The 25,345-nt window shown below is 41.2% G+C and overlaps 1 protein-coding gene across 1 annotated transcript in view; it reads left to right on the plus strand.

The window, feature by feature from the left end:
- Positions 1-25,345, plus strand: part of UBTD1 (ubiquitin domain containing 1) — a 37,217-nt gene that overhangs the window by 9,285 nt on the left and 2,587 nt on the right. Inside the window, exon 2 of the mRNA XM_070754023.1 lies at positions 23,640-23,867. Within this exon, the coding sequence (XP_070610124.1) occupies positions 23,640-23,867 (228 nt within the window). The remainder of the gene's footprint in view (positions 1-23,639; positions 23,868-25,345) is intronic.

Below are 25,345 nucleotides of genomic sequence, written 5' to 3' on the forward strand. Positions count from 1 at the left end.
TAGAAAATTATTTGCTCCACCCTAGAGATGACTGCGTTAATGTTATGGATGGAATGATAATTCAGTCTCCATCCAATAGCATTGTTTGGGCCCAAATTATTTTGACGATGCTCCTGCAAATGCAGAATCCATTGGCTATAATAAATTGGAATAAACAAACAAAAAACATTCTTGTGTCTACATAGATGGGTAGACCTAATGTGCAAATGGTTAACATATGGATTTGGTGTACTGATAGGTTTGTGAAATTCCCTGACTGGGAATTCTGGATTTCATAGATCTGTTGATGAGTCGGCTGCATCTGGTACTAATTTACATATCATGATCTATAAACTCATATAAAGTTCTACAATGCTACAAGCCAAACATACATACAGTGGTGGGTTACTCCCGGTTCGGGCTGGTTCTTAGAATTGGTAATGCTTGTGGTGGGAGACTTAAAACCCACCACTGATACATACCCAGTCTCAAAGTAGTTTGTTATCTAGTTTGGGTGCTATATGATTGATGTGTTTATTCTCTTTGAACAGTGTGATTCTGGAGTACACCCTGTTAAGACAAGAAACTGGCCCCACCAAAGGACTGTGGGACTGACTCATGCCTTTGCTTTGCTCATATACCCACTGATAGTAATTGCATGTCTCTTGCTTCCAGTAATAATTGCTATTTTGTAGGAGGCAAAAATGAGAAACAGGAAGTAGGAGGGGTGAGTAAGTGGGTTAAGAGAAACCCTTGTAAGCTATATTTTTCCAAAAAGGAGGCTGACTACCTCTCATCAGATGCTTGTATATAATGTACAGTATGTGGGGAGGGAGGCATTTCATTAACTAAGATTTCTTATTCTCCCATATGATTCTCCCACAATATAAGAATATTGTGTTCGTCTGGTAGAAATAAAAGCAGCAACATCGACTTAAGTAGATCCTTCCAATGTGGGTAAGGTTTAATGACTTAATATTTAAGAAATTTATGCCCTGTATTTGATTTCCAGAAAGTAGTCACAGACAGCAACATAAAGTAAGCAGCATGTAACAACATTAGCCAATTTGGTAGCTAAGGGAATATTTGTCTTTGTTGGTACTTGGCTGGTGATTATATGAGAATATCAGAGAAGTTGGCTAGACTGGGTAGTTTTAAAATACCATTAATAGAGTTAAAAAGTTCAGTTTAGATGGATCTTTTATCTTTTAAAAAAATGGTCACTGCAGCAATTTACAAATATAAAAACATAAGGACAATGGCAAATCGTTAAAACACAGTTGCAAAAAGCCAAAAATAACAGCAAAGATAAAAACAACTGAGCCAGAATCAATAGCTAACGTAAATAACAATAGAGTCAAATGGATATTTGAAAGTACATGTCTTCAGTTCCTGGTAGAAGATGCCCTAATCTCTAGGGACAGGAAAACCATGCATAATTCATCTGGGCTTCCTGTCCAAGAATTGTAGTTTCAGCATTAGATTTATTTTTGCAGGCATACAGGCAATATGAGTAGTGCCAGTTGGGATAAGTGGTCTTGTATATGCCTATAGCTTATTGTTGCTTAAATTGTCTAAAATAAACCTTACTGGGTTTTATTAGCCATATCATGAGTGTAAACTCATGCTGTCTTGCCCACATGGAGTTTTCATCGTCCTTAATCTAAAGACATTTAAATTGCAACATGTGCAAAAAATTTCCTTGTGTACCAGTGATGTTTCTTCTCAAATCCTTTCTTTTACCCTGTTTTTGGCTCCTACATTCTCCCTCCTAACTCCAAAATTCCCTCTCCTGGTGTATTGTTTCTTTCTCAACTATACAAGTCCAGTGAGTTAGGTTAGAACATATTCACACTCGGATCCTCATCTTGTGAAGAAACATTCACAAGGTTGTTAAGATATTTTAAAATGTGCAATAGTTATAATCGTTGATGTAAAGCACATTTAAACTGGAAAAATACATAATTGGTTTTGAAAATTGTCATCTTTCAATATTTTATATCTTCCAGTTTAAAAAGCACACACTAAGAATAGTCAAAGAACTCTGAATAAAATACGGTAAATTAAGAAGACATAGGAATAGTGAGCCTGGATTAAATGTGTAAATTGACAATTAGGAAAAATAGAATTCTTCAGTTTGTCCTGTCACCTTTATTTTATATTATTTCAGTCTACGCACTAGAGAGGCTATATCAATACTAATAACAAAATTATATGGATATGGATATAATTTAGAATTATATGGATATGGACATAATTTAGAAATTCATGTCAATTTTTGAACTTAATTTGTATTCAGTTTCTAAAATATCTTATTTGACACTTGCAGTAATGTTGCTGAAGTTTCCTCTCCTGGTCTCTTTTTCTACACATGTAGTTTTGTTTGCATGCTTTGGCTAATTTTGTATGCATGCTTTGGCTAATCCTGATTTTACTATGAGTGGAAATAGGTTTCCTGGCATAGTAAGACTGATCTTTGTCTCCTTTTGGCATGCCATATAAACCTCATTAGGCTGGATCTACTGTACATCTCCATAAGCCAACTTCTTAGAAACAGTGATAAGAATCTACTTCTTCTCACCTATAACAGTCATCAATTAGTCCCCAATCCCCAGCTCCCAGGCCTGTTGTTTATTTTGCTCAGATGGTATTACCCAGCTGTCCTCCAATATGGCATCCAAGGTAGCAGTCTCACCTGGGACCCTAAATTTAGATTGTGCTGCTTGGAGGCATGGCTCACAAATTCCGTAGAGAAGAATTTATGTTCTTAGTTTAGCAACTAAAAGGATCGCCGTAAGTGTCCAGTGTCCAGTGAAGAACTATTTAATGCAGTGCTCTTATTTTGCCATATTCTTAGTCTTTTTGCAAAATAGAATTACTTATAACTGTCACACTGAGCTGTCAGAAGCAAATTAAGATAAGTGTTGTGCATCTTCGATAGTCACGTAAAGAATGTTTTTTTCAGTTGCAGCTGGTCACGTCATCATTCAGCCGAGCTCAGAAATAGCACTGATCCAAATTTTCTGTCCTACTGTATGAAATGGTTAGAATAGGAGTTCCATCCTGGATGGGAAAATATGATGAGATTAACTTCTATCTCTTCTGTGCTGAAAGAACCACTTGGTTTTCTTCAAAGTTAGAACCAAGCATAGAAATATAGAAACATAGAAGACTGACGGCAGAAAAAGACCTCATGGTCCATCTAGTCTGCCCTTATACTATTTCCTGTATTTTATCTTACAATGGATATATGTTTATCCCAGGCATGTTTAAATTCAGTTACTGTGGATTTACCAACCTGTATTTTATCTTACAATGGATATACAGTATGTTTATCCCAGGCATGTTTAAATTCAGTTACTGTGGATTTACCAACAGGAATGGTGGCAAGGCCTAGGTTGATGAAGCTTTTTCAGCAGAGTATTTTCATTCTCGGGTGGCTTAATGCTAAATCTGTTTGGCAGTGTTGTGGCTGGTCTGCTCCAGTTTTACTCAGTTAAGCCAAAAGATAATTGGAGCTGAAGAGAAGAAATATTCTGTGTGACACGGTGCAGCACAGTGTAGATTGTCACGCAGGTAGTCTTGACAGTTCCCAACACCATATAGCTACTATCATTTAATGCAGTGTTTCCCAACCTTGGCAACTTGAAGATATCTGGACTTCAACTCCCAGAATTCCCCAGCCAGCATTCACTGGCTGGGGAATTCTGGGAGTTGAAGTCCAGATATCTTCAAGTTGCCAAAGTTGAGAAACACTGATTTAATGGACAGGAAAGTTCTTGGCTGCAGTAAATCATCAATCATTTACAGCATCTAGAAGTGCTCTTCCAAAACAAAAAAGCTGATATGTCTATTTTCTTGCAGAATGTCTCTTTTATGCAAAGTAATTTGTCTTCCAAGGACTCGGGCAGGAGAAAAGGAGAAAGTGGGCGCAGCTGTGTGCTAGGGACATGTCTGGGCAAGAAGCTGTAGAATAGAATATATATAGCACACACAGAATCTTGTTTCAAGCAAGACAAGAAGAATGTACTATGCAATCTCTCTTTCTATACCATAAGAACATAAGAAGAGCCATGCTGAATCGGGCCAAAGCCCATTGAGTCCAGCATTCTGTGTCATACAGTGGCCCACCAATTGTTCATGGGGATCTTGAGCAGAAAGAGAAGGCAAGACCCTCCCTTTCCCTTGACCCCAAACAGATGGTACCCAAAGGAATCCTGCCTGCCTCAACTAACATAGAGGTGGCACTTGGACATCCGTTTCAATAACCACCGATACACTTGGCATCCATGAATCTGTCTAATCCTGCCTTGAAGCTATCCAGGCTACAGCTGTCACAACCTCAAACCAATGACCCTCTGGGTGAAGAAATATTTCCCTTGATTTGTCCTCACTTTCTTACCTATGACCTTTAGGGAGTGCCCCCTCGTCCTAGTATGGTGTGATAGAGAAAAGAATTTTTCTCTATCCACCTTTTCTACCCCATGCATTATTTTATACACTTCGATCAAGTCACCTCTTAAACACTGTCTTTCAAGGCTGAAGAGACCAAGGCGTTGCAACCTGGTTTCATAAGGGAGATGTTCCATTTCCTTGATCATTCTTGTTGCCCTTTTTTGCACCTTTTCCAGTTCCATTATACCCTTCTTCAGGTGCGGTGACCAGAACTGTACACAGTACTCCAAATCATAGTTCCCTCTAAGCTGAGCAGTGAGCAATCGCTCACTTAAAAATCATCATCAACTCAGAGTTTTCCAAACCTGCCCAGAAGCCGAGAGGGAAAGAGTGAGAGGGAAGGAGAGAGAGAGGAAGAGAGAGAAACAGATAGAAAAAAGAGAGGAAGGAAAAGAGAAAGAAAAAGAATGGGATTAAGGAAGAGAGAAAGAAAATCAAAATCTAGTTTGAAACTAGCTCAACTATTTAAGTGGCATTTTGATATTGATAGAGTTGCCCTATTATGAGCTCACTGTTATAGACACACAGTACAGTATTTTATTTTGAAATTCTATGAGGCAAAACAGGGTGGGTTGTTTGTTTGTTTGTTTATTTATTTATTTATTTGTTTGTTTATTTATTTATTATTTCTGTGCCGCCCAGTCCCGAAGGGACTGCCGCTCAGACACTATACTTTTCCGCCCCCCCCCCAAAAAAATATTAGAGGGAACACTGCTCCAAGTGTGGTCTCACCATCGATTTGTACAGAGGTAATACAACACTTGCAACCACCAAAGAAGTTGCATTTATACTATAGTATGACTGTGATGACTCCTCATGAGGCTTCCCCAGATGCCTCTGTAGATGTTAATTCAGAGGAGGATAAACTAGTTCCGGGCACTTCAGGAGAGGAGGTGGTCAGTGGTTCTGAGCAACCAATGAAGAGTGATTTGGCTGAAGCATAGATGCAGCAGGACATCCCTGAGGCTTCAGGTAGAGAATTCAATTCAATTCAATTTATTAGATTTGTATGCCGCCCCTCTCCGAAGACTCGGGGCGAGAAAACATTAACCTGCAGCCAGTCAGTGATGAGGAGGAGGAACTGCCTTCTGCACCTGATCTGAGAACTGGCAGGGCAGAGAAAAGGCAGGAGCAGTGAAGTTCAGCCTGATTATTCACAAGGAGGCAGCTTTGTCCCTCTTGACGAGTTGCACCAGAAGCTACTTAACACAGCAGACAGATGGAGATGATACTGGGAATAATCTGTACATTTCCTAACTGATCAGAATACAGAATAATCTGTACATTTCCTAACTGATCATTGTGATTTCAATCTTGTCTTGGATCTCGTGCCTTGTGAACTCTGGATTTTTCTTGCCTCATGCACCCTGTTGTATTGTGAATTTAATTTTGCCTAGTCTGGTTTGGAACTTTCAAGTACCTTGTGGACTACCCTTGGTCTCAGGGGTGGGCTACTTCCTGGACCAGGGTTGGGTGGGTGGGGACGCAGTGGGGTAGCGAAAATGGAGCTCCACCCCAGATCACCCAATTTGCACTGGAAGATGTTGAAAGAAAATGCAGGGCATCCTGCATAAGCCACACCCACAGTGTGGTAGTAAAAAATTTGGTAGCCCTTCACTGCTTGGTCTGCTTTTGGCTGAACTTGATTGGGTTTTTAGTAAAGGGAATTGCTGGGGAATTTTAATAAACACACTAGCCCACCATTATTGTGTGTGTGAGTGAATGGGACAGCGCAATGACTTCTCTTTAGTTCTGTACAAGCAGGCCTTGATTTATGACCACAATTGAGCCCAAAATTTATGCTGCTAAGTAAGACATTTGTTAAATGAGTTTTGCTCCATTTTACATCCTTTCTTGCCACAGTTGTTAAGTGAATAACTACAGTTGTTAAATTAGTAATACAGTTATTAAATGATCTGGCTCCTCCATTGACTTTGTAAGACAGGGTCTTATTTTGGGGGAAACGCGATATCTCCTAAATTCATGCCCCATCTCATTTTATATGTTTTAAAATTAGGATGTAGGGTCGTGTTGAGTAAAGGATGATCTTGAACCTTAAACTTAATTGCTATTAATGTTGTGTGTGCACTGAAAGCATTTTAGAAGATAAGATAAAAAGGAGAACAATATCCCAGTGTTTAGGTTAAAAAGTATGCTCGCTTCCCAGATAAAAGGTAGAGAGGCCTGTTGAGCATTTTGAGTACATTCTAGTTAGAAGATGCTGTGGAAGGAGTTTGCATTCAGGGAAGTGGGCATTTGTAATTAGCCTTGGCTAACATCAAAATATTCTGCGAGAGAGACCATAACATCCTTTCAACTTTCCAGATATGTCTAGATCCAAAATGGTTGGGGAGCTCTACTCTGCTCTATCCTATAAGTGAAGAAATGGAGATTGGATAGACGCAGGAAAGGTACTCCACAGATGCCATTACTGTAGTCCCCTTATGTCTTTTCTGCAGGATTCCATTGTTGACAGCAATAGGTAGAAATTTGCTTAAATAATTCTTATGAATTACAGCAGTTCAAGACACCATAGGCCAATGATGGTGAACCTGTTTTGGTTTGCATGCCGACAAGGTGGGTTGCATGGGGCTGTTGTGCACATGCATGCTCTCACCCATAATTCCATGCACACACATGCACACATGACTGCCTCCTGCTCCTGACATGCAATGGCATGCCTGTTTTTCGCTTTCTGCAAGCTTTAGAGCCTTTCTAGGAGCCTGGGGAGGGCGAAAACGGCCTTCCCTGCCCCCATCAGAGGTCCTCCGGAGCAGTGTTTCCCAACCTTGGCCACTTGAAGATATTTGGACTTCAACTCCCAGAATTCCCCAGCCAGCATTCGCTGGCTGGGGAATTCTGGGAGTTGAAGTCCAGATATCTTCAAGTGGCCAAGGTTGGGAAACACTGCTCTGGAGGACAGAAATGGCCCATTTCCCAATTTGAAACGGGCCATTTTTGGCCTCTGGGGGGCCTCTGGGAGGTGGGGGTGGAGAAGGCCTTTTTCGCCCTCCTCAGGCTCTTGGAAAGGCTCTGGAACATAATTTACCTAAATCGCTCCTATTCCACTTTATAAAAATTAATTCTCTATCCTGTTTATCTGTTTTTCCAGTTTCACCCATTTATTTTCAAAGAATTGCAACTCCATTAACCTTTCCATTTGAAATGCTTCCCTTTACAGCTCCAAACAAGGAACTCCTCATCCCTCCCTCTTTTTCATTCGCTATTAACCACTTTTTCCTTATTCTTGGTCTCTCATCTTCTTCAACTTGGGGAGAGCAAAAACGGGCCTTCTTTACCCACTCTGGAGACTGGAAACTCCCATTGGGCACAGAAGACCCCAAAATCAGCTGAGTGGTGTATACATCTGCACTGAACCTGAGAAGAAATAAGTGCCTGTGGCCGTGATGGTGGACCTATGGAGCTCGTGTGCTCACCGATATGGCTCCATGTGCCACTTGTAGCACGCGTGCCATAGGTCCACCACCACAGCCACAGGCACTTATTTCTTCTCTCTTAATTCTCTCATTACTCTTTAGTCTTGGTTATTCTTCACCAAGGAATCTTTTCAAAGCATCTCTTATGCCAGTAATCTTTATTGCACCTTTGCATGTTACCATTATGAAGCAATTCCAAAGATCCAGTTCAATGGCTGGTCTAACAATACACAATCAAATGGTTTAATTCTTTGAAAACCTCACAAAGGGCACCTTATCAAGTAATGAGCTACTGTAATTGTTCTTGTTCCAAAAAAGCATCTGAAGTATTTTTGTAATGTTATGGTTAAACCAGTCTAGCAACTTGAAATGAAACCTGCCTTCTTCTCACACAGGTATGAAAATGTTGCTTGTGTGGTTTACCTCTCTTATGTTGTGATTCCTTATTCATTGGAAACTAGATATTTAATATTACTGCTAGATATTTATCCTATTTTTAAAATATTTTTATTCTATAAATTATATGATTTTATATGTTTTAAATTTATTGTATTAAATTCTATGAGATTCTTGGTATTTAATCTATACAAATGTTAGCTTTTATTCCCTTGCTACAGTTTATATTTCTCAAACTGAGTACTGTAAGACAGGGCTCCAACCTTGGCGACTTTAAGCCTGGCGGATTTTAACTTCCAGAATTCCCCAGCCAGCTTTGCCAAAGTTGGAAGCCCCTGCTGTAAGAGATGCCATCATTTGTTTTTGCACTATGGTATATATACCACTATAATCACATGTAGCATATTCTCAATCTTTTCCTTTATTATACATAATTATAATTTAGATCTTGCTTTCTACAGAGATGATTGAGCTCGATTGGATGGAAATAAAATATTTTAGTTATTAAGTAAACTGCTGTAAAGCACTCTGGGATGGAATATAAGTCTAAGTGATGTTGCTCTATCTTTCACAATTTGAAAAATATCAGCCTTGGTATATTGGCCTATTCTTTTTTAGAGTGCTCTAAATATTTTATATATGGTATCTAAACAATTATGCTGTGGCTATGTACCCTTATATCACACTTGCATTAAAATGTCTGTCTGTCTGTCTGTCTGTCTGTCTGTCTGTCTGTCTGTCTGTCTGTCTGTCTATCTAATCTATCTATCTAATCTATCTATCTATCTATCTATCTATCTATCTATCTATCTATCTATCTATCTATCTATCTATCTATCTATCTATCTATCTATCTAGTTGTGTAAATCCAGTCATTGAGATTTGTAAATGTTGATATATTGTAACTCAGTTATAGCATTAGCTATTGGATTAACACAATGCGTAAATCCAGATTTATTCTTCTGAAAAGTAAAGACAAAAACAATAACATTAACATTTAAAGTTAATAGGAAAGAGGAAGCATGACTTCTTTTTTCTGGAAGGGCAGCTGAACTGTATAACATAACATAGGAATGATATTTAGGCCTTCCTGAAGTTTGGACTGAAGCACCTGGCTTATCTACACAGGATGAACATGACACAGGTTTATATTTTCTACTTCGGTACATAGAAGGGTAATTTGCTTTGGTTATTAGCCATTTTTTCTTTATCCTCCTTCGTTTTCAGAGCAGTCAAAGGTTTTAGGCTTTCGGAGATCTCAAAGGACTCGATGGAGAAGGCTAAGCAGGTCACTTTTGAACCATAGAATGAAGGTTTCCGTCCCATTAAATAAAAGGTTACTTTATAGAGAATACTAATTAGTTACAATATTAGTTACAACAGTGATTTTCAACCTTTTTTTGAGCCATGGCACATTTTTTACATTTGCAAAATCCTGGGGCACACCACCAACCAAAATGACACAAAATGACACTCTAACACATTGTGATGTATTGTATATCACCTCTGCGGGAGCCTCTTATAAAAAGAAAAAGGTCAGATATCTACAGTATACACACCCTCAGGATAGACATAACCAGCTAAGGATGAGGCTTCATGTAATGGTGGCAACATTTACCTCCAGTCCTGACCAGGATTAGAAATCGGGACCATGGGGAGGAGCAGCAGCTTCAACTACTCACCGCGGCCTCACAATGACAAGTGCGTGGCAGCCTGAGTGGGGCCCTTCCTGGATGTGGGTGAGAGGCGGCCTGCTATTGGTTCATTGTTAGTGGTCGGGATGAATTATAGAAGGTGATTGGTGAGTGAGCGCTCCCTGTGCCTCCATTCTTCCTGTCGCTGATAGGTGGAGGGATTGTGAGGGGAATGTTTATGTTCGGATGAAGGCGGCTGGCGGCGGGCCGGATAAATGGCCTCTGTGTGCTGTATCCAGTACATGGACCGTAGTTTGGGGACCCATGTTTAATTTCCCCACGGCACACCTGACCATGTCTCACGGTACACTAGTGTGCCACGGCACACTGATTGAAAAACACTGAGTTACAATATAAATAACTTAACTTTTTGCTGGGATATTTACATGATTAAGTTGATAAATTTACTTAATGCTCGACATACATAATCTTTACATAAAATTATAAAGGTTACATAGCCTTGAAGAAGAATGGTTGAGATAATGCATCTCCAGGGTTGTAGTAAACATCTAATGAGGTGAGAGTGACTGATATTGATAGGGATACCGTAATTACAGTGAAATATTCAGCTATTGTTGATTCATTAGCCCTTTGTTGATATAACTTTTGTCCTATGTGACCTGAGCCGTTGTAGGAAGGTCATCTGTCCTAAAGCCTAGAAAGCTCGTAAATACTTTAAAAACATCATATTTACTTACTTTAGGTCTGAGGCAGCTGCTTGTATTTCTTTCTCTCTGTAGATGATCCACTTCAGGTGAGATACTGGTAGTCCTTGACTTAACAACCATAACTGGGACCAGAGTTTCCAATTCTAAACAAGGTGATCGTTAACTGAGTTGTGCCCAATTTTATGAACTTTTTTTCCCGCCAAAGTCAGTAAGTGAATTATGTAATTATTAAATGAAACTGGCTTCCCCCACTGACTCAGCTTCTCAGAAGCTGCCTGGGAAGTTTGCAAATGGCAATCGCATGGCCCCAGGATATTGCAACTGTAAATATCTACCGTTGGCCAAGCATCCAAATTGTGCTCATCACATGACTGTGCAGATGCTGTGACAGTCGTAACTGTGAGCACTGGTTGCAAATCAGTTTTTTTTCCAGAGCTTTTATAAGTTCCAAAGCTCACCAGACAAATGGTTGATAAGTCAATGACTACCTGTATTTTTCCCCAAAAGCTTGTTGAGGTTGGTTCTCCTTTTATCAGGTTCGGTTAAATCAAAAGGTCAAAACCTATGGCCTAACGTGGCTAATTGTAGTGTTTTGAGGGCAGGCATTGTGTAACACATAAAAATAGATTCCTACAGAGCAAAAGGTTTGGGAAAACTGTCATAACTGACTAGCTTCAGTGGCAATATCAATGCACATTGTAGCCCAGGCCTTGTTGTTTTTTTTTAGGATAAATCGTTTTCTAATATGTTGATAAAATTGAACGGGTCCAAAAACGGGCTACAAAAATGGTGGAAGGTCTTAAGCATAAAACGTATCAGGAAAGACTTAATGAACACAATCTGTATAGTCTGGAGGACAGAAGGGAAAGGGGGGACATGATCCAAACATTTAAATATGTTAAGGGGTTAAATAAGGTTAAGGAGGGAAGTGTTTTTAATAGGAAAGTGAACACAAGAACAAGGGGGCACAATCTGAGGTTAGTTGGGGGAATGATCAGAAGCAACGTGAGAAAATATTATTTTACTGAAAGAGTAGTAGATCCTTGGAACAAACTTCCAGCAGATGTGGTTGGTAAATCCACAGTAACTGAATTTAAACATGCCTGGGATAAACATATATCCATCCTAAGATAAAATATAGGAAATAATATAAGGGCAGACTAGATGGACCCTGAAGTCTTTTTGTGCCGTTAATCTTTTATGTTTCTATGTTAACACCCTTTTCTCTACTTCCTATTCTTAAGTGTACAAGCTGAAATTTGTCAGGATTATAAGTGCTTTTACAGGTAATCGTTGACTGACAAATACAATTGAGCCCAAAATTTATGTTGCTAAGTGAAATGGATATCAAGATAATTATGTCTCATTTTATATCCTTTTCTTGCCACTTGTTAAATGATTTACCGTAGTGGTTAAGTTAGCAACAAAGTTGTTTGGGTGAATCTGGCTTCCCCATTGACTTTGCTTGTCAGAAGGTCGCAAAAAGCCATCTCCTGATCCTAGTGACACTGCAGCTGTCGTAAATTTCAGTCAGTTGTCAATCACCTGAATTTTGATCATGTGACAATGGAATGTCTCAATGGTCATGTGAATAATGGTCGTAAGTCACTTTTGTGGTGCCATTGTTACTTTGAATGGTCACTAAATGAGCTATTGTAATTTGAGGATTTCCTGTACAGTAGTTGCTTCTGGCCCAGATCTGAGAATCTGGTCATGAAAGGGGGAGGTGGCATTCCAATAAATAGTACTCGATTCTGCCTAGCGACTTAGCTGATAATGGCTGCATATTTTTGGAAGTTCTAATTCTGCACATCTGGCAGTCACTGGGCTGGGGAGCTAGTGTATGCAGCTATGGCCAAAAAACATGTCCATATAATGTCTTTCTCCAGGGTCTTGAAGTGGCAGAAAGAATAATCTGAGTTCTTTCTGTTTTGTCAGACAGGCAGGTTTTGGCAATGAAGCTTAGCAAAATGGGAGTTAGAATTTTGGAATTTAATTAATTTTAGTTGCTTGCTGACATTCCCACCTCTTGATTCGGAAGTTTCACCTAAAATTGTTGCTTAACTGACTTTAAACTGGCCTGGGCGTCCCCCTCCCCCGCCCCCCATTAGTTCAGGATTTATTTTTTATTTATAGGTCAGCCTTAATACTAGGCAGTAAATTATACCCTGTTCATGACAGTATTTCTTCTCTCCCTGCCAGGACAGGCATAAAACCCACAAGAGCTACACAGTCATCATCCATAATAAAATTATCACTTTGGAGGCTTAGGGAAAAACAGACTGAGCTTGAACCTGAGTTGTTGTTTAGTTTCATTTTGTTTTTGTTTTTTGCCATTACAGCTTTGTCCTATCGTGAGAATATGTTTTACTTTCAGCTTTCCCTCAATTTACCATCCTGTTTAGACTCATCTGCAACAGAGCTGGCTTGAAATTCAGTCTCCTTGCGTAGGCAGTCTAGGCAGGGTCAGTTGAGGAATCTGACTCTTTCTTGCCCCCTTTCCAGAGAAAATGTGCCTACATTATAGGGAGGACCACTGGGAAAACTTCATCCTACGTTGAAGGAGAGAGTCTTGCTGGGCAAAAGACTGAATGACGATGGAGTAGGAATATGTTTATTTTTTGTCTGGAGTTTAGTAATCACAGAATTTGGCATCCACAGATCATCTGCTTTCATTTTAAAATAATGATTTTTCTAGCTGCCCTAGTTGGAACAAAAGCTTAAATACAAGGCCATTGATGTCCTAGATCAGTGTTTCCCAACCCTGGCAACTTGAAGATATCTGGACTTCAACTCCCAGAATTCCCCAGCCAGCATTTGCTGGCTGGGGAATTCTGGGAGTTGAAGTCCAAATATCTTCAAGTTGCCAAGGTTGGGAAACACTGTCCTAGATGATTGCACAAAATCCAGCTGATGGAGCAAGAAGAGTTTACTGGATATTCTTTATGTACACTAGGTCTTAGGATCTATTCATCTGTTCTTTCTTCCCAATTCTCAAAACTATTGTTAATGCTGTAGCCTTTTCCAAAACAAGGAATAGAAAATTTGAATGATCTCCTTAATTTATTTGTGTCACTGACTTTGGATCACCTTGCTGCAGGAATATGCATGTTCGTAGTTTTTTATCTGAGGTTGTTGCTATCAAACCGTGTCGTTTTTTTGACACCATTGAATGGGGGGTTTAATCTCTTTTGAAGGAGATGGTGCCTTGACAGCCCACACGGAGCTCTCCTGTGAAACACAGTGCCTGATAAACAGAACACAAGGTGATCAGTTGTGCTACGTACTGTCCTTTATGGAATTGAGTGGATAACTGGATGGGCAGGGTAAGAAGGTATCCTTATTGGAAATGCAGGTTACTGTCTATTCCAGTGTTTCCCAACCTTGGCAACTTAGAAACATAGAAACATAGAAGACTGACGGCAGAAAAAGACGTCATGGTCCATCTAGTCTGCCCTTATACTATTTCCTATATTTTATCTTACAATGGATATATGTTTATCCCAGGCATGCTTAAATTCAGTTACTGTGGATTTACCAACCACGTCTGCTGGAAGTTTGTTCCAAGGATCTACTACTCTTTCAGTGACATAATATTTTCTCACGTTGCTTTTGATCTTTCCTCCAACTAACTTCAGATTGTGTCCCCTTGTTCTTGTGTTCACTTTCCTATTAAAAACACTTCCCTCCTGAACCTTATTTAACATATTTAAATGTTTCAATCATGTCCCCCCTTTTCCTTCTGTCCTCCAGACTATACAGATTGAGTTCATTAAGTCTTTCCTGATATGTTTTATGCTTAAGACCTTCCACCATTCTTGTAGCCCGTCTTTGGACCCGTTCAATTTTGTCAATATCTTTTTGTAGGTGAGGTCTCCAGAACTGAACACCGTATTCCAAATGTGGTCTCACCAGCATTCTATATAGCGGGATCACAATCTCCCTCTTCCTGCTTGTTATACCTCTAGCTATGCAGCCAAGCATCCTACTTGCTTTTCCTACCGCCCGACCACACTGCTCACCCATTTAGAGACTGTCAGAAATCACTACCCCTAAATCCTTCTCTTCTGACGTTTTTGCTAACACAGAACTGCCAATGCAATATTCAGATTGAGGATTCCTTTTCCCCAAGTGCATTATTTTACATTTGGAAACATTAAACTGCAGTTTCCATTGCTTTGACCATTTATCTAGTAAAGCTAAATCATTTACCATATTACAGACCCCTCCAGGAATATCAATATATTGCACACTTTAGAGTCATCGGCAAATAGGCAAACCTTCCCTACCAAACCTTCCCCTATGTCACTCACAAACATATTAAAAAGAATAGGACCCAGAACAGACCCTTGTAGCACACCGCTTGTAACTGGCTGGGGAATTCTGGGAGTTGAAGTCCAAATATCTTCAAGTTGCCAAGGTTGGGAAACACTGGTCTATTCCAGTGAGGTCTATGCAACGTTTGCTGTCTTTGAATTTTGCTCGCATAGGTATTCTTGCCCCAGGCCCTTTTCTGTGTATCCAGATCAGAAAAGCTAACTGGTCCCAGGAGCTTAGTGGTCAGCAGCACTACACCCTAATTCCCTGAGTCAGGTTGTTGACTCTCTGTTTTGTGGCGATGAAGTGCAATTATTCGTCCAACATCATGTGATTTTACTGGCCTGATGTTTGTAAGCAAAGCTTTTAACTATAGACTGTTTAGGATTTGTGGATATTGTAAAGGAGGGAGAACATAGTTCTCTCACGGCCTCCATGAAACAGAAGCCTCTGCTAATTATTTATATCCTTGCAGAATTTCCACTGACTGCAGTTAGTGGGGGTTGATCAGATCATAATTAATCAGATCAGATGAGATCAGTGTCTTGCTGCACTATCTCTCTAACAGTTGATCCTGTCTTAGAGGTTGAGCATTGCAAGATGATAAAAAGTACAGTAAGGTACTTTGCACGTAGGAATGTGTTGATGAGAGCTGGGGATCTCGGTGGTGATGTCTTAGAGTGAACCAAACCATTGCCCCCGTAATTTAATATTTTCCACATGCCACCCCCTTCCCAGCTTAGCGGCCAAATGACAGGGATAATAAGCACATGACCTGGAAACTCATCAGATTTGTTTCTTTGTCTTTTGTGAATCTATTAGCAAACATGCCAAGGCCCAATTTTTATTGGAGTTACACTTTAAGGGACCTTAACTGTTTCTGCTCCAGCATAAATCCTAGGAAAATAGTCCTTCTCTTACTGTTCCTTGCTTTAAAAGAAAGGGTCCTCATTGGATTATGAGACCTTTCAGATTTTATGCCTGCCTTGGCTGGCAAAGGGGATTGATTATCTGAATTAAGAGGTCGTATTTAACCTTTTCAGCTTTCTCCTTGATTTTTCTTTTATTTTTCTTTACCTTACTTTATATTTTTTCGTTATCTTTTTATACTTGACATTAGTTTGGCTCTTCCTTTCTTTAAAAAATATGTAATGAAATTATATATACTAGTATATATATATCACATGTTTTTATACGCAAGTATATATATATACTAGTATATTTGTTTTCGTAGATTTTCATGGGTACAGGTATGATGGTCTTGGTATATTCAGGTTTCTTCCCGTGTAGGATTTAGAAATTTCTGGCAACGTTTCGATGAGGTCCCACTCGTCATCTTCAGGCTGGTGCTTCTGTCCTTGTTCTAGGGCGAACACAGCGAGACCTGAGCTGCCTTCCTTCTATAAATACTGCCTTCCTTCTATAAACCACACCCAGCCACCAGTATTTATAGAAGGAAGGCAGCTCAGGTCTCGCTGTGTTCGCCCTAGAACAAGGACAGAAACAGCAGCCTGAAGATGACGAATGGGACCTCGTCGAAACGTCGTCAGAAATTTCTAAATCCTACACGGGAAGAAACCCGAATATACCGAGTCTTCGGAGAGGGGCGGCATACAAATCTAAGTAATAAATAAATAAATAAATAAAAGACCATCATACTAGTATATGTATATACTATATATATGCAATACTAGGACGAGGGGGCACTCCCTAAAGCTCATAGGTAAGAAAGTGAGGACAAATCAAGGGAAATATTTCTTCACCCAGAGGGTCGTTGGTTTATGGAATTCACTTCAAGAAGAGGTTGTGACAGCTGTCAGCCTTGATAGCTTCAAGGCAGGATTAGACAGATTCATGGATGCCAAGTGGATCCGTGCTTATTTAAACGGATGTCCATGTGCCGCCTCTATGTTGGTTAAAGCAGGCAGGATTCCCTTGGGTACCATTTGTTGGGGAGTCCAGGGAAAGGGAGGGTCTTGCCTTCTCTTTCTGCTCAAGATCCCCATGGACAATTGGTGGGCCACTGTGTGACACAGAATGCTGGACTCGATGGGCTTTGGCCTTATTCATCATGGCTCTTCTTATGTTCTTATATAAAAGAACAAACACCAAAATCCTTGCTTCTTCAGGGCTGTTCTCAGGCTGTTGAGAATGAAAAATTCTGAAGAATATGCTAGGCATCTCTGCTCAGCTGGGCTCCATAGAGTGTCAGACATTTGATCCCCTCCCCCCCCCCTGTAGATAATAGGTATGTTTGTTTGGAAAGGCATTTTAAAATGCCGGCAATAGGCAGCCTTTAGTTTTTTTCCTCTCTGTTTGCAGCTGGCTGTCATTGCATCCCTGGTCTCCTTAGCTAGCAATCTTCAGAGCAATTACTGTACCAGGGGCCCCCCTCCCCCACTGCGGAAGCCATGGAAGAACAAGAGCCCTGTGTGAGAAGACCAGGAGGAGACCGAGGTCAAGGGAGGCATCACATGCCCTATTCTTGAATCCATTCAGTTAACCTCTCTCTTATCACAGGGACAGCAGCCTGTGGAATCCAGCAAAGAGATGGGATGGGGAGGAGAGAGAGGATGGCACGCCAAGGCAGTAGGCAGAACCCCTCTACCCACTGTAGCAACTCTGCTGTTTATTTATTTTATCTGTTCATTTATTTTGGCAAGCAGTATTGCTAATATACAAAGATATAACAATGCTTAAATACATGATATCGGTACTGTATACCAGTGATTTTCAACCTTTTTTGAGCCGCAGCACATTTTTTACATTTACAAAATCCTGGGGCACACCACCAACCAAAATGACACTCTAACACAGTATATATTATACATATAGTTAATAATATACACCATCAGGATAGACATAACCAGCTGAGGCTGAGGCTTCAGCTAGTGTTGGCAACATTTACCTCCAGTCCTGACCAGGATTAGAAATCGGGACCATGGGGAGGAGTAGCAGCTTCAACCACTCATCGCCTTCCTGGGTGTGGATGAGAGGCAGCCTGCTATTGGTTCATCGCTAGTGGTCGAGATGAATCCTAGAAGGCGATTGGTCAGTGAGCATTCCCTGTGCCTCCACTCTTCCTGTCGCTGATAGGTGGAGGGATTATGAGGGGAATGTTTATGTTCGGATGAAGGCAGCTGGCAGTGGGCTGGATAAATGTCCTCCGCAGGCCGTATCTGACACGCAGGCCATTGTTTGGGGATCCATGTTTAATTTCCCCACGGCACACCTGACCATGTCTCACTGCACACTAGTGTGCCGCGGCACACTGGTTGAAAAACACTGCTGTATACCATGATATAGTCATGGCTTAGGGCAGTGATGGCGAACCTTATTTTCCCTCAGGTGCCAAAAGAGCATGTGCGTATGCTATTGCACATGCACGAGTGCCCACACCCATAATTCAAAGCTTCCACCACCACCCAGCGGTCCTCCAGGAACGGCCTATTTCCCAACTTCTGGTGGGCCCAGTAGGATTGTTTTTCGCCCTCCCCAGAATCCAAAGGCTTCCCTGGAGCGGGGGAAAGCTAAAAACACCCTCCCTCATCCCCCCTGATGCTCTCTGGAAGCCATAAATGCCCTCCCAGAGTCACTGTGTGAGCCACAAATCAGCTGGCTAGCACACTCATGCACATTGGAGCTGAGCTAGGGCAACAGTTTGCATGCCAGTAGATGTGGCTCCGTGTGCCACCTGTGGCACCCGTGCCATAGGTTCGCCATCACTGGCTTAGGGCTTGACTATTTATGAGACCATCTCCTGTCACATACCTCCCAGAGGCCTATTAGGTCGCACAGAATCGGCCTCCTCCAGGTCCCATCAACTAAACAATATAGATTGGCAGAACCACCAAGTAGCCTGGATTCATTAGATGAAGACGTCCAGGCTATCATAGATATGAGGCAGAGCCGGGCAGCCCAAAGAAGGGGCCAATTAGCAAGGTATTTCCATCCCTGAATTGGTAACAGCTGGGTTTGGGTGTGGTTCTCCTCAGCAGGGTTGAAAAGGCAGGCCCGCCCTTACTGTATTGTGGAGAGTTATCAATTGGGAGTCCTGTGACCTTGCTTCGATTCTTGGCGTCTCTGATCCTGGCTTGTGGCTTCGAAGGCTGAAGACTTGGGGGAGGCGTGGGTTTTATTACGTCTAGTGTTGTTTTTTGCCAGCAAGAATCCTGTTTTATTGCCTGGCCGTTGTGAAACCTCTGTGAAGCTTCATAACGTTCCTGTCTGTAAGAACAGTTTTTGTTACCTGTGTTTGCTTTCAAATATATAAACTGCCTTTGCTTTGTACCAGTGTGTCTGGATACTCTTTTTAGTTGGTGTTGGTGTCTGGGGGGACCCAGACAGAACAATATGTTAGGCTAAACTTGATTTTTTTGTGTGTGTAGTGGTTAAATCATCAGGCTAGAAACCAGGAGACTTTGAATTCTAATTCTGCCTTAGGCACAAAGCTCAGCTGAGTGACCTTACTTTCTCTGCCTTGGTGAGCGGAGGCAAAGGCAAACCGCTTGTGAAAAGCCTGGCCTAGAAAATTCAGGAACATACCCAGGTAGTCTATGAAAATTGCACGATCACACAGGGAGGAAAAAACCCCACCCTTCAAACAACCACTGGCTAGAAATTCTGTCAGCTGAAATCTTAAAGGTTCAGGCAATTATGACTTACAAGGAAATTGCCGCTAAAGTGGAATTGTTCTGAAAGAGCCACTTTGGAACTACAGTATTTTGATAAATAAGATATATATATATATATATTTAAAAGATTTCATTTTAAATTAATTTTAATTTAATTTTAATATTAAAAGATTTTTTTTAACAAAAAAATGTCCAGACCCAGATTGACTTAAGGAGTGTCTTTATGACTTGTCCTGAGTGATACTGTCACGTGATTTGGCTTTTTACAGCTCTGTCTTTGAGTATTCTATACATAGCAGTGAATTTTTTATCCCTTTCTCAGTAATTGTACTTCTCATACCTGAACTGTTAGTTTTCAGTATCTAGTTCTCTCCTGCTGAGCGAGGAATGTGAGTAGCACCTTCTTTTTTTAACACACAACATGCTGTTTTTAAATCCTGTCGACGGTGGCATTTATTTTTTACTTCAGTCTCAGCAATCTCGGTCTCTGAAATAGAATATTTATTTCTTGCTTTTGACCAGGGTTTTCTGTATTATTAAAAAGGAACAAATCTTGGTACGTTATTGACTCTCCTGACATCGAGAAGAAAGGACAACTCCTGGCTGGTCTGGGCGGTGGTTACACACGCCTTTTTGTGTGCCTTGTATTAATTTATTGCGGTTTGTTTTTTATACTGATGTTTTCTCTTAGGAGGGAGTGCTTGAGTATACGCAAGAGGTGTGGTGGATTGAATGGTTGGAGTGACTGAATTGGAAGAATGAAAAGCCGGGGGGGGGTGGACGAGAGTGGGAGACCCCCCCCATTGAGTGTGTAAACAGAAGCAGGTGAGGTAATTATCTAGACCCGTTTCATTCAGGCTTCAGGCTCCACTACAGAATAGAAACTGCTTTGGTCACACTGATGGATGACCTCTAGCAAGCCCGGGATGGAGGTTATTCCTCTATCTTGGTGCTTCTTGACCTCTCAGCAGCTTTCGATACCATTGGCCATGGTATCCTTCTGTACCAATTAGGAGAGTTGGGAGTGGGAGCACCATGTTGCGGTGATACTCTTCCTATCTCTCCGGTTGGTTGCCATTGGTGTTGGTAGGAAGACAGTGGTCAACCCTCTAGGCCCCTGCTTTGTTGGGTACCACATGGTTTGGTTCTCTCTCATCTCCTATTTAACATCTACATGAAACCACTGGGTAAGATCATCCAATATAGCATGGGGTTAACTACCAGCAATAAGCTGATGTACATCTCTACCCCATGTCAGTTCAGTGAAGTGGTAGATGTGATGTGCTGGTGCCTGGAGGCTGTGAGGGTCTGGATGGGACTTAACAGGATCAAACATAACCCCGGCAAGACTGAGTGGCTGTGGGGATTGCCCCCGAAAGTCTATACTGACTATCCGTCCTTGGTTCTGGGAGGGAAAAAATTACCCCCCTCAGAACGGGCTCGCAATTTGGGCATCCTCCTAGATTCTCAGCTGAGATTGGATCTTCATCTTTCAGCTGTAGCTAGGGGGACCTTTGCACATGTTCACCTGGTGCACTGATTGTGACGCTACCTGGATCAGGAGGCTCTTCACACAGTCACTCATGCCCTTATTACCTCACGGTTAGACTATTGCAACACGCTCTACATGGGGCTATCCCTAAAAAGCATTCAGAGACTCCAGCTGGTTCAAAATGCAGCCACACAAGCTGTTGTGGGTGAGCCTCGGTACACCCACATCACACTAACTCTTCATGAGCTGCACTGGCTCCCAATCAATCTCTGGACGCAATTCAAGGTGTTGGGTATCACCTATAAATCCCTACATGGCTTAGGACCAGACTACCTTCAGGATCAATTGAGGTATCATCTAGATCTGGCCACAAGAGATATGTATGGTTTTAATGGGTTTTAAACTATTTTAATTGTTCTTTTTACATGTTGTTCTCTTTGTTGTGAGCTGCCCAGAGTCCTTAGGAAGTTGGGCAGCATATAAATTAAACAAATAAAAATAAATAAATTGATAAATAAATAAATAAATAAATAAATACGATTCTTGAAAATATTCATTCTCTCTCTCTCTTTCCCTCACACTCACACACACACACACTACTCATCACTCGCTCACTCACACACACGTTATTATATGGTTGCACTGATTCTACATGAGTTCCTGGGTTTGGGGTTTGGGTATAATAATAATAATAATAATAATAATAAGTAGAATCAGTGACATATAATGATGTTTGCGTGGGGTGGGGGAGAGAGAGAAACAGAATTAGAATATTTTCAGGAATGAAAATTATTTTAATATTACAAAAAAATATTAAAATAATTCTAATTCCTGAAAATATTCTCATTCTGTCTCTCTCCCCTCACCCACACGCAAACATCAGTATATGTCACGGATTCTACTTATTATTATTATTATTATTTATTATTATTTATTAGATTTGTATGCCACCCCTCTCCAAAGACTCGGAGTGGCTATGAGCTTCTGTTTTCTTTGTCCATCTTTAATTAGTAGATTACAGTGTTCTGGTGTTTTGTTTTGTTTTCTTTTAAAAAAATACTATAACTCTGAAGTGTGTCTACATTTGTCTTAACTATTTGGCTCATATCCAGGTATGCATTATCCAGTCTTTCCTGAGCTAAACATTTTATGTAGTCTTACTTAAATTAGTGTCTTTTAGATGGGTTGGATTATAATATCTAGATTGCCTCCCCACAATCTGTTTGGATGATCTAGATGGGAGGCTACCCTGTCCTATTTAAATGTCACCGGCTTTGTTCTTATTACAGCTCTCATTTTTAACAGAATCTTACAGAAAATTTAGTCCTGCTTTCTCCAACTTGATGTCTTTCACATGTGTTGGATTTTAACTACTGTAAACCCCATAATATTGGATGAGAATTATGGGAGAGAGAAAATCCAGCAGATGTGGGAAGTACCGGATAGGAGAAGGCTGATTTAATTTTTCCTTGACAATGTTTTTAGTAACGTCAGATGCTATAATCCCTACAAAATTGATGTATGCTGCATTCATTGCTTTAAGCAACAAAGGCAAATATTGTCACTCATAATGCTTCTCAGTTCAGTGATGATCTCATCTTTCTCAGAATGTGTAGCATTCTGTTTTCTATTAGTTGTTCCTCTATTAAACCGTTCAGCAGCTTTTGGTTGACGCAGCTAAGAAAGGAAAAAGCAGAAACAGAATTTTCAAAATGTAAGATGAAGTTTGTAGGATTTGTAGAAATGGGAGTTGAGAAAAATTGATATGTTCAGATGAAAACATGGGAAGTCTTAAAAATATTAAGACTTTCTTTGTTTCCAAAAGGAGTTTGCGATTACATATGCAGTGGTACCTCTACCTACGAACGCCTCTACTTAAGAACTTTTCTAGATAAGAACCAGGTGTTCGAGATTTTTTTGCCTCTTCTTAAGAACCATTTTCTACTTAAGAACCCGAGTCCAGAAAAATTTCCCAGGAAATTTGAGAGCTGCACGAAGGCCCGGCCAGTTTCCTGCCATTCCCCCTGCATTTCTTTCTCTGGCGCAGTGTATGGGAGGCAGCCTCGCGCCGGGTTTATGGGAGGCGCATCCTCCTCCTCGCCACCTCAGAGTCCCTCTTTTTCTTTTTAAGCCTTAAAGTTTTGGATTTTTTTGATTCCCCTTACATCACCTTCTTCCTTCGGCAGCGACTGTCCTCCTCCTCCTCCTCCCCAAATTCCAAACTTTTATTTCTTTCCTAACGGGTTTGCATGCATTATTTGCTTTTACATTGATTCCTATGGGAAAAATTGCTTCTTCTTACAAAGTTTTCTACTTAAGAATCTGGTCATGGAACAAGTTAAGTTCGTAAGTAGAGGTACCACTGTATATGAAAATTCTCAGTCCGGGGTTTAATTAATCTTATCTCTGATAAAGTAATGAAAAATTAACCAGGAAAAGCTGTCACCAGTTCAAGGAGTGGTGCAACTTGTCAGCATTTGATGTAAAAAGATGAAGCCGTAGTCGTAAGAAGATGTAGTTAAGAGATTTTGAAGTTTCCTGCTTTAAAATGTCTCTTCTCTTTGCAGGTCGTAATGAACCTCTAAAAAAGGATCGCCCCAAATGGAAGAGTGATTACCCAATGACAGATGGGCAACTAAGAAGCAAGCGGGATGAATTTTGGGATACAGCCCCTGCCTTTGAGGGACGCAAGGAGATTTGGGATGCACTCAAGGCTGCTGCGTATGCTGTGGAGGCAAATGATCACGGGTTAGCACAAGCCATTATTGACGGTGCTGGAGTTACCTTGCCTCATGGTAAGTCCCTCAGTGCAGAATAGAAATGGTGTGCTAACTTGTTACAACTTGGAGGATGTTCCTCCTCAGATCAACCCACTCTCATTCTACTAAAATAAAATAAAAAAGCTTGCATTTACAACCATAACATGTCTATGGAGCAAATCCATGCTCTTAACTGCGGTTATAAGGGTAAGCAGGATAGGCTTTCTCTTTGCTATAAGTTGTATACAGGGAGTGGGAGGTCCAGCTCACAGCCCGATTTGCAGGGTGCCATAGAGTTCAGAGCTGTCTCCACATCTGCTTGAAACCACTGGGTGAAATCATCCGCCATCGCAAGACGAAGTATCGCCAGTGTGCTGATGATAGCCAGTAAAATATCCCTGTCCTGGGTAAAGCGAGTGATGCAATGGATTTTCTTTTGTGGTGCCTGGGGGCTGGGTGGGCCTGGTTGGGGAACGATAGATTCTCCGGCCTATAGGAGATTCCACAGTCGGTGGGTTGACCTCCGTCCGTCAACCAATCAGGACTGAGCCCATACTATAAAAGCTCCAGTTCTGTCAATCAATCTGCTTTTTTCCTCAGTCCTCAGTGGGACAAGATGTGTGGTCAACTCACCGACTGTGTTCTCCTATTCCTTACTTTCCTCTCCCCGTTGTCCTCCTCCCCTTCAGCCGCTGCCCCGGGAAGGCATATATTGTGTGAGGAGGGAAGGTTCGTCCTTCTCCGCTGTGCCAGCTGACCAGCCGATCACTATTTTAAAGCGATTTCTTGTTCTGCTGCCTTACTGGAGCCTTTGAGAAACCGGTGGGGGGAGAGGTAATTTGACTCTTGTAGCCGCAAGTCCTTCCCGGAGGCCCCTTTTGCTGGCGAGCCTCGACGAAACGGGATCTTTCCTGAGAACGCAATTTCGGTTTCGGAAGCAGCTTAAATTCCACCACTGGGTGAAATCATCCACCATCACAGGATGAAGTATCGCCAGTGTGCTGATGATAGCCAGTAAAATATCCCTGTCCTGGGTAAAGCGAGTGATGCAATGGATTTTCTTTTGTGGTGCCTGGGGGCTGGTTGGGCCTGGTTGGGGAACGATAGATTCCAACTGAACCTGGTAAGCAGTAGTGGTGGCGAGTGGGCCTCTCTGTATCCAGGATCATTACTACTACCCCAGGCGAACCTAGTACATAGACTGGAGATTCTCCAGGACTCACAGCTCCTGTTCCAAAAGCAGGTGGCAGCCATGACTAGGAGAGCATTTGCTCAACTTTGTGTTGTATACCAGTTACGTCCTTTCCTGGATAGAGAGGGTCTCATGCCTTGGCTTTCTCCCATTTGGATTGTTGCAATGCGCTCCACCTGGGGCAACCCATGAAAAGTATCTGGAAGCTTCAGCTGGTGCAAAATGTTCTGCATCGCAATTACTTCTGATGCAAATTCATGGGAACTGAGTTACATAAGGGCATTTTTTATTTGTCACATCCGCTTCAACAGAAGAGGCAACT

This window comes from Erythrolamprus reginae, chromosome 5 (assembly GCF_031021105.1).
Source record: "Erythrolamprus reginae isolate rEryReg1 chromosome 5, rEryReg1.hap1, whole genome shotgun sequence".
Taxonomy (NCBI): Eukaryota; Metazoa; Chordata; class Lepidosauria; order Squamata; family Dipsadidae; genus Erythrolamprus; species Erythrolamprus reginae.